The 9774-nt window shown below is 39.0% G+C and overlaps 1 protein-coding gene across 2 annotated transcripts in view; it reads right to left on the bottom strand.

The window, feature by feature from the left end:
• Positions 1–458: 458 nt before the first annotated feature.
• Positions 459–9774, bottom strand: part of LOC131239915 (cystinosin homolog) — a 60969-nt gene continuing 51653 nt past the window's right edge. The window contains exons 8-9 of one of the 2 annotated variants that reach the window (XM_058237845.1): positions 4924–5099; positions 459–516 (exon numbers count right to left, since the gene is read on the bottom strand). In XM_058237845.1, coding sequence (XP_058093828.1) covers positions 4953–5099 — 147 coding nt within the window. In that variant the 3' untranslated portion in view covers positions 459–516; positions 4924–4952. Of the gene's footprint in view, positions 517–4704; positions 5100–9774 lie in introns of those variants that run through there. The other variant, XM_058237844.1, reaches the window with a different exon arrangement.

Genomic DNA, 9774 nt, shown 5'->3' with positions numbered 1-9774 from the left:
ATGGATATAACCACCATCATTTGAAATTACTGAGAATAACACACATGTGCTATATCTAAACCGTTCATTTGTTTTATAACCTCGTTTTATGGCATGGGCCTAAAAATAAGGTAGATCCAAAACTTATGTGGCCCCAAAGAAGTTTTTAACGTTAAGTATTCAATCCCCGTTGCTTCCTATGGTGGGGTCCACTTGAGCTTTAGATTTACCTGATTTTTTGGCTGATGCTCTAAAATAATCTCAAAAAATGGGTGAACGGTGTGGTTATATAGCCAACACATCATGGTGGGACCTACACAACTTGCTAACATTGAGTAAAATTAGCACAGGACCCAATGCAATTCCATCTAATCTAATTCCAAGCTTTTCCGTTCCTTCCAAACATGGAGTGGAATTGGCACAAGACAATATGAATCCCATCCCACCTAATCCCTTCTAATCCCACTGCCCAAACACGCGATCCCTACATGTAAAATGAACTTTGATTGCAATGATCCTAGCTGTTGAATTAGCATCCTGAAAATGGAAGGTTAGGAAAAAAAAGTTGAGCAAAGAAATAAGCTTCCACTTACATGAGAAAATAATAATAATAATAATAAGGCACTTAAATGGTTGGCTATGAATAACAGATCATTTGGCTATGGCTCACACTTATCGGATTATCTAACCCATCGCATTAACAGCTGAAAATGGAAGGTCATTAAAAAGTTGAGGAAATAAAGACCTAAGGAATCCACATTCAGCGGCTGAAATTTCTCTAGAGTTAGGATTATCAGATCAATACATTTTGGGCCATGGCCTATCCACGTGGTGGTAAATTAGGGCCCTGGACAGCCCCAAGGAAATGCAAATCCTGTCAGCAGGCATCAAGAAATCTCTCTATGCAGCAGCTCAGACCAGTGCTGTTTACCTGCAGAAATCCAGGCTGCATTTTCCTCTAAAATTTTGCCTGGGCACTGTTTGGTAGACGCGTAAAAATGAGTTTTCCTCATTTCAGTTAACAGTATATCTGTATTAGACATAATTATTATTATTATTATTTTATCTAAAACGAGATGAACTCGTTTTTAGGTGTTTACCAAACAGGGACTTTAGATTGTACCCCCAGCTCCAAGAGTTGAGTGGGTTAGCCTACCCACTCTCCCAAGGCAGACCCTATGATTGAGTCATTTCCGCTAGCTTTCAGGAAGGGAAAAAGGAGAGAGAGAGAGAGAGAGAGAGAGAGAGAGAGAGAGAGGAGTAGAAGAAGAAGAAGAAAAGATGATGGGGCAGACCGAAAAGAAGGATCTGATACATACATTACGATAGGTACCACAAAAGTTCTACACGTCAACACTTCCAGTTTTCTTCTCTCCACTGGAATAAGATGCTCCATGGGAGCAGGTTAGGTGAGACCCTGGCCTCACCCAAGAGGTGCGGCCCTGACCATGGTGGCCACCTTGATGTGTGTATTCCATGTCCACCCCGTCCATCCTTTTTCCCAGATTATTTTAGGGTACTATGCAAAAAATGAAGCAGATCGAATTATCAAGTGGCCCATACCATAGGAAACATTGGTGATTGACCACAGGCTTATGTGAACTTATCAACAGATTGGATAGCAAAAAAAATCTACGGAAACATTAATTTGCGTCCTAAGAAGTTTTTAACGATAGGGTGTTCAATCACGTCCTAAGAAGTTTTTAACGATAGGGTGTTCAATCACCACTCTATCCTAGACTACAGTCCACCTGATAATTCGATCTTCTTAATTTTTTGGATCATACTCTAAAATGATATGAAAAAACGGATGGACAGAGTGGATATAGCATACGCACATCAAGGTGGGCCCCATGGTAAGGGCTGCAAAGTCTTGGGTGAGGTTGGGTTCTCACCTAATCTGCTCCCTACACCACACAACAATGGAATTTCTTGACGTGTGAAATTTACATGGGCCCCGCAATAAGGTATTTTTAAAATCCACCCCATCCATCTAAATTTTTAGATCATTCTAGGATACGAACCCGAAAAAATGAAGATCCAAAGCTAAAGTGGACCACACCATTGAAAACAATAGGAATTGATGCTACTATTGAACACTTTTTGGGGCCATAAAAGGCTCTGATCAAGCTGATATTTGTATTTTAACTTCCTTCAGGTATGTGTGATCTTATGAATAGGTCAGATGGAAAATGAATAGGTCAGATGGAAAATAAGCCTCACGGTTGGCCCTAGGAAAGTTTCAACAGTAGCTTGTTCAATCCCTACTGTTTTTTGTGGTGTGGTCCACTTGAGCTTTGAATGTGCCTCATTTTTGGGGTCATGCTCTAGAATGATTTGTAAAAATTGATGGATGGTGTGGATCTAAAACACAAATAATTATGAGGCCCAGAGAAGTTCGAAACGTCAAAAGTCATGTTGTGTAGCACGCAATCTATTTGGGAGAGAAATCCGGTGTATCTTGCTAGTTGAGTCATTGGAAATGATGTGTACCAATGAGACGCGACGGTATTAGAATTCCTTGCCTGTGCCTTCAACACAGATGATCCGCACTCAAATATAAGTTATAACTTAGATATCGATCGGGTTCGGGTTGGGTCAGGCAACCCGAGACCTCTACCTGAGCCCGACCAAAATTTTATCAAGTTGGTGTTTGTATAGCCCAAGCTCGAGACGGAACTAGATACATCTTGCCTGAGCCCAACCCAATGTCGGGTCAGTCACAGGTCGGTCGGGTTGAACCCACCCGACTTTCAGCTCTAAAAAGAATGGTGTTACTAATAATTTATTTTCCTTCTTAATGCTAAAGGCATAAGTGTAGCTGACGTGAGGCAAAACAATGATAGAATTAGAAATGAACACATCCAAGGAAATTTAGTAGCACCACCCATAAGTAATAGGATGAAGAAAACTAGACAGATGGTTAGCCTGTGCATATTGGAGACCAAAAACTATACAGGTTAGGAGTGAACCTGTTCAAGTTGAAGGCTTTGATAGGGCAAGCCAAAGGTCCAAAAGGACGAGGGTGGAGGTAGTAAGAAAATATTTGATGGCCTATCATATGGTCCTTAATAAAGTAGACAAGAGAAACGAAATTCGTGTAGCCGACCACAATTAGTTAGGAGCTTAGACGATGATGATGGTAATAGTTATGATGAATGCTAAAGGGGGAAGGAAGACAGTGCTAAATGCTTAGTCAGGATTCAAAACAGTCATCTGTTGGGCCTTACAATATGCCAAAAATCACACATGAGGTGATGCTAGCCTCCAATTGGAATCCTCAAAACTAGTCCAATTAGAGGATAGGATTAACCAATTGCTTTGATATCTACAGTATGCCTCATCCACAGTAGGCATGCTGCATTCGAGTCTCTTAAATGCATTCTACATGTACCAAGATTGAGTGCTTCATAGCATATATATTAGCATATAGCAGCACTCTACTTCTATGAAATCACCATCCGAAGTAAATTCACACTCTTACTTTTATGTATAAATCACTACCAGTGTTCGATTTATCTCCGATATTATCGAAATATCTTCGATATTATCTTTATCTCTAGCTCAACGATACCGATACCACTGGTAGCGATACCGATAATGCTGATGGTATCAGAAATTCCAGGTATTAGCAAAGTATTGCTAAGTATTGCCAACGTATCAATATCGCTAATGTAATCGTCAATATATTTTTTTTAAAACACATATAACCTTTTTTTTTAACACACGCACACACACCCCACACACCCACGCTAGTGGAATTTCACCACCTATGGATACTCAAACCCTTGACCGGGTGTTGAAACTCCAGAGAGTTTACCACCCGAGCAAGAGTAATCGTCAATATTTTCAACTATGTAAATTTTAGACGTAATTTGTATTGCCAATGCATCACCAATATTTTCGACTATGTAAATTCTAGGTAATGCTTGTATCATAAGTGCATTGATGATAACGTATTGACATCATCAAATTTTTGTTTACTAGAAAAAAAATTATTCAAATTTTTTTTTTTTTTTTTCTTTCATGGGCACATGGTTGTATGTAGTGTTCAATTTGGCATTGATAATATTGATAATATCTCGATATTATTGATATTGCAACATGCAAGATATTGAGACCACAATCTTTTGTTTCCTTTCCAATTGTTGATGATTTCTTGGTTAAATATCATGTGTTGTTGATATTTTGCAATATCGATGGATGTTTAGATGGAAGGTTGGATGGTTAAATAGGCCAAAGGGGATGGTTGAACTGATTTCTTACAACAACATATGCTTTTAAGGCTCCATTAAATGGAAACTTGTTATGAATGATTTCTTGGTGAAATATCATGTGTTGTTGATATTTTGCAATATCGATGGATATTTAGATGGAAGGTTGGATGGTTAAATAGGCCAGAGGGGATGGTTGGATTGATTTCTTATAACAACATATGCTTTTAAGGCCCCATTAAATGGAAACTTGTTATGAATGCATTCTTTTTGTAATTTTTTTTATTTCTAAATATGCAAATATGTACATTTTAACATCTCCTGAAGTTTCACTGAAATTTCACCGTTTTTCCTATGTTTTCCCACATTTCCGGTTATCAGCGATATTATCGGCGATATCGATATTGTTTCTGTATCCCTAACCAACAAAACTCGTAGCGATACCGATGCTTCGAATATTGTCCACATGTGAGTACTGGCAATTTGGTCACCAGAAATACTCTTCTACATCTGCTTGAACGATTTTAAACACCTTTATTTTGCTTATATCAAACACCAATGTATAATGATTCTTTAACTATTTCATCCCATCCCAGGAATGTGTCCATGATATACACTATATGAAGAGTTGATGAAGCAGGAAACCAAATCTACAGCTTTTTGCAAACATATGGATTTTCAAACAGGAATAAAATGTCAGATGACATGTGAACTATGTTGATATTCTTACCACATTCCACGCAAAAGACAGGACTGCCTTTAAACATCAGCTGCTTGGGAGGAACCAGAAGACTTCACAAGTGGGGCTGTAATTTCTTCATCAACTGTGGAAGAAGGCTTCTCTCTTAGGGGACGATACAGCACATAATGCTGGAAGATGAACAGAAGGTCGAAAAAGACCACTTCCTGCAAAAGAAGTCCGATTTCAAACCCCCAAGAAGAAGTTGAAAGAATGACAATTTGATGTTTGTTATCAAAGCCATCTTCATATTGCGACATAGGAAGAAGCATCTCAACAAATGTGAATGACTGATGCACACTGAGAGATATAGTGTATAGGAGTAATAACCATGCAAGCAGAGTTCATAAAGAAGCCATTCTTCAATTTTTATTTCATCAAAATCAAATCAGGTTCATATGTAAGATTCATATGCCACTAGATGATGATAAGTAGTTGTACCCAACAAGAAATCTTCAATGGCACAAAGCAAGTGTTATCCCCATTCTCAAATTGTTCTACATTTCAAATGTTTGTTTTATTTCATTGTTACATCACATGAAACACTGGAACGCCAATCAACTTATGTAAATCAGTACAAAAGTCCTACCAATGCATGCACACACGCACTTTCATATATGTGTCTCATAATCATCATCATCAAGTTAGTCTTCCCATGAGTTTGGATTTTGGCTTTTAAATGGTAGATTTGCAGAAGTTTTATCATTGACTGCCCACTAGACATCGACCTTCCTCTTCTACCCTGGGCTCTCGTAATAGGCCATAGCAATGGCTTACACCACTCATCACTCACATAAGGGTGGCATTGGGCCAGGCCGGGAATGCACAACAAGTACATGAGCCCAGCCCAACATTGACTGGGTATAGGTGCAGCTAAATGGATGTGGCTGCAGGTTTGGGTGTTAATTTGAGTTCCGATTGGGCTAGGTGTGGGTATTCCCTGCCCATACCCAAACCTCATTATATTATAATATGTATTATATATTTATGTATATATATGCCCAATATTATATATATGACCAATACTTGAATTAATTAGGAATTGCAGATGATGCTGGATCCTCTATAACTTTCGTAGAAAAAGCTTCTTCTACAACTTTGGTCATGGGGCCCACTGGTTTTTGTACGAAATCCAACCCATTTAGAAGGGTCGCCCCACTAGGAAGGTTGGATGCCCCAAAAATAAGGCCAATCCAACCATCACATGGGCCATCGCGTGAATTTGAATGTTTTTGAGTGGATTTGCATTGTTTTCATGGCATGGCCCACCTCCTAATTATGTAAAACTCATTTTTGGGCATCCAATCACTATGGTGGAGCCCATACAGACAGTAACAGTTAACATCTACAGGCAGTTGAATAAGAGTTGTAGAAAAAACTTTTTCTACAACTATTTGTAGAGGATCCAGCATCATTCCTGATTAGTAATAATGGTTACTACCTTTCTGGTTCCCAAAACTATAAAAAGGAAACCAGTTCCACAACACTTTGCATATGGGGCTGCATGGTGTGTATAGCGTGTATCCCATCCAACCCATAGATTGGTTTATCAAGTGCATGTGGCATTCAACGTGTCCAACAAGGTTACTGCACCATGAAAGTGGGGCGCCCCATCACGAATAGATGTTGTTTTAAAGTCTAATCTAAAACAGCATGCTACTACTACCACATTTTTTTAATGTCCACACACACACGCAGGCACACACATACATATATAGCTCAATGCTCAACTGTGCACTAGTTCTCACAAGTTCTCATGAGAACTTTTTGAGAACCCATCACACATGACGTGAGCCCAAAATCTGAACAGTACACATGATGCAGCACCCCATAAAACCCCAAGGCCCAACTTTTACCCTGATTCAAAACTTTGGTAGGCCATGACAAAAGAAAATAGTTTCTTCCCTTGATTTGCATCTCTATCTACACGTAGTTGAATAAGAGTTGTAGAAAAAGCTTTTTCTACAAATACTTGTAGAGGATCCAGCATCATTCCTGATTGGTAATAATGGTTACAACCTTTCTGATTCCCAAAACCAAAAAAAGGAAACGAGTTCTACAACACTTTGCATATGGGGCTGCATGGTGTGTATAGCGTGTATCCCATCCAACCCGTAGATTGGTTTATCAAGGGCATGTGGCATTCAACCTGCCCAACAAGGTTACTGCACCATGAAAGTGGGGCGCCCCATCATGAATAGATGTTCTTTTGGAGTCTAATCTAAAATAGCATGTAACCACTACCACTTTTTTTAAATGTTTTATATATATATATATATATATATATATATATATCAATGCTCAACTGTGCACTAGTTCTCACAAGTTCTTGTGAGAACTTTTTGAGAACTCATCACACGTGATATGAGCCCAAAATCTGAATGGTACACATGATGCAGCACCCCATAAAACCCCCAAGGCCCAACTTTTACCTTGATCCAAAACTTTGGTAGGCCATGGCAAAATAAAATCGTCTCTTCCCTTTATTTGCATCTCTCTTTGCTATGGCCCGCCAGAGTTTTGGATCATGGTGAAAATTGGTCCCTGGGGGTTTCATGGGGTGCCACATCACATGGACCATTCAGATTTTCAGCCCATGATACGTGTGCAAAGGTGTGCACGTGCACAAATGTGCATGCCTCTATATACAGAGGAATGCTCACCTGCACACCAGTTCTCACGAGAACTCCTAATAACTTTTTTAGAACTCACCCCCTGTGATATGAGGCTAAAATCTGAACCATCCATGTAGTGTTTGAAGTATCGGTATCGCTACAAGTTTCGTTGGTTGGGGATACGGAAACAATATCGATATCGCCGATAATATCGCTGATAACCAGAAATGTGGGGAAACATAGGAAAAACGGTGGAATTTTCAACGAAACTTTGGGAGATGTTAAAATGTACATATTTGAATATTTCGAAAAAAAAAAGAAAAAAGAATGCATACATGACAAGTTTCCATTTAATGGGACCTTAAAAGCATGTGTTGTTGTAAGAAATCAGTCCAACCATCCCCTCTAGCCTATTTAACCATCCAACCTTCCATCTAAACATCCATTGATATTGCAAAATATCAACAACACATGATATTTTACAAAGAAATCATCAACAATTGGAAAGGAAACGAAAGATTGTGGTCTCGATATCTCGCATGTTGCAATATTGATCATATCGAGATATTATCAATATTATCAATGCCAAATTGAACACTACATACAACCATGTGCCCATGAAAAAAAAAAAAAAATTTGAAATAAATTTTTTTTTAGTAAATAAAATTTTGATGATATCAATGCATTGTCATCAATACACTTATGATACAAGCATTACCTAGAATTTACATAGCCAAAAATATTGGCAATGCATTGGCAATATTCATGCATTGACAATACAAATGACACCTAGAATTTACATAGTTGAAAATATTGACGATTACATTAGCGATATTGATACGTTGGCAATACTTAGCAATACATTGCTAATACCTGGAATTTCTGATACTACCAGCATTATCGGTATTGCTACCAGTGGTATCGGTATCGTTGAGCTAGAGATAAAGATAATATCGGAGATAATTTGAACACTACATCCATGTGATGCAGCACCCCATGAAACGCTTGGGGTGCCGACTTTCACCATGATCCAAAACTTTGGTGGGCCATGGCAAAAGGAAACAGTTTCCTCCCTTGAGTGGACCGTTTAGATTTTGGGTTCTTGTGAGATATGGTGCGCAAGTGAGCATTCCTCTCTCTCTCTCTCTCTCTCTCTCTCTCTCTATATATATATATATATATATATATATATATATAGCCCAAATCTCAGTTACACACCAATTCTCACGAAAGAAAGCAGTTTCTTCCCTTAATTTGCATCTCTCTTTGATATGGCCCACTAGAGTTTTGGATTAGGGTGAAAATTGGTACCTGGGGGTTTCATGGGGTGCTGCATCACATGGACCGTTTGGATTTTCAGCCCATGACACATGTTCAAAGGTGTGCATGTGCGCACGTGCGCAGGTGAGCATGCCTATATATGTTCAACTTGCCTTAATGCGGATGAAGTATGGAAGTGTTAAAATGTTGAGCACACTTTAGTTGTCAAATTTCGTAAAGCCAAAACAACTTCACAATAGATCTTCAAGATCGGTCTATGTTCAAGAGAAGATCAAGCTCAAGATCAAGAGAAGATTAAGCTCAAGACTGGTCCATACTCAAGAGAAGATTAAGCTCAAGATCGACTAACGTTCAAGAAAAGATCAAGCTCAAAGTCAAGATGAAGTTCCGAGACTTAGTTCAAGTCAAAGAAGAACATATACTTGAGATATCTCAGGTGGTATAAAACCCTAGAAAGACCTTAGGACTAGGTAGTTTCAAAAATGTGTTATTTTGGATTTTTATGCTTATTTTGCTTGGAATTCAGCTAGCCTAACTTTTTGTTCGGCCAGCCCAACTTCAAGCCCGAAGCAACAACTGATTTTTGTTGCAAAGTCATCTAGCCCGAGCTTAAAATTCGGCTAGCCCGAGAAAGTTCGGGTCAAATTCCAACAGCAACTCTTTTTGGAATTCGGGGGAATTCGGCCAGCCAAAGGGCAAATTTGGCTAGTCGAACTGGGTTGTTCGGCCAGCTGAAGTTGACCTCAGGCCAGCCGAATTTTAAATAAATCTTATCATGAGCGATTCGAAGTCCGTTGAACTGAATCCGCTAAACTTAGGCTAGTCAAAGCCTGACTCGGGCTAGCCGAAGCTCCAACTTCTTTACCTATAAATTGAGTTCCTCTCTCATTCTGAATTACACAAGCTAATTATCAAAATCCTTCTGCAAGAGAGAGAGAAGCTCAAG

This window comes from Magnolia sinica, chromosome 3, assembly GCF_029962835.1.
Source record: "Magnolia sinica isolate HGM2019 chromosome 3, MsV1, whole genome shotgun sequence".
NCBI classification, from domain to species: Eukaryota; Viridiplantae; Streptophyta; class Magnoliopsida; order Magnoliales; family Magnoliaceae; genus Magnolia; species Magnolia sinica.
Note: the sequence above shows the minus strand (reverse complement) of the source record. Positions and strands in the feature narration are given on the sequence as shown.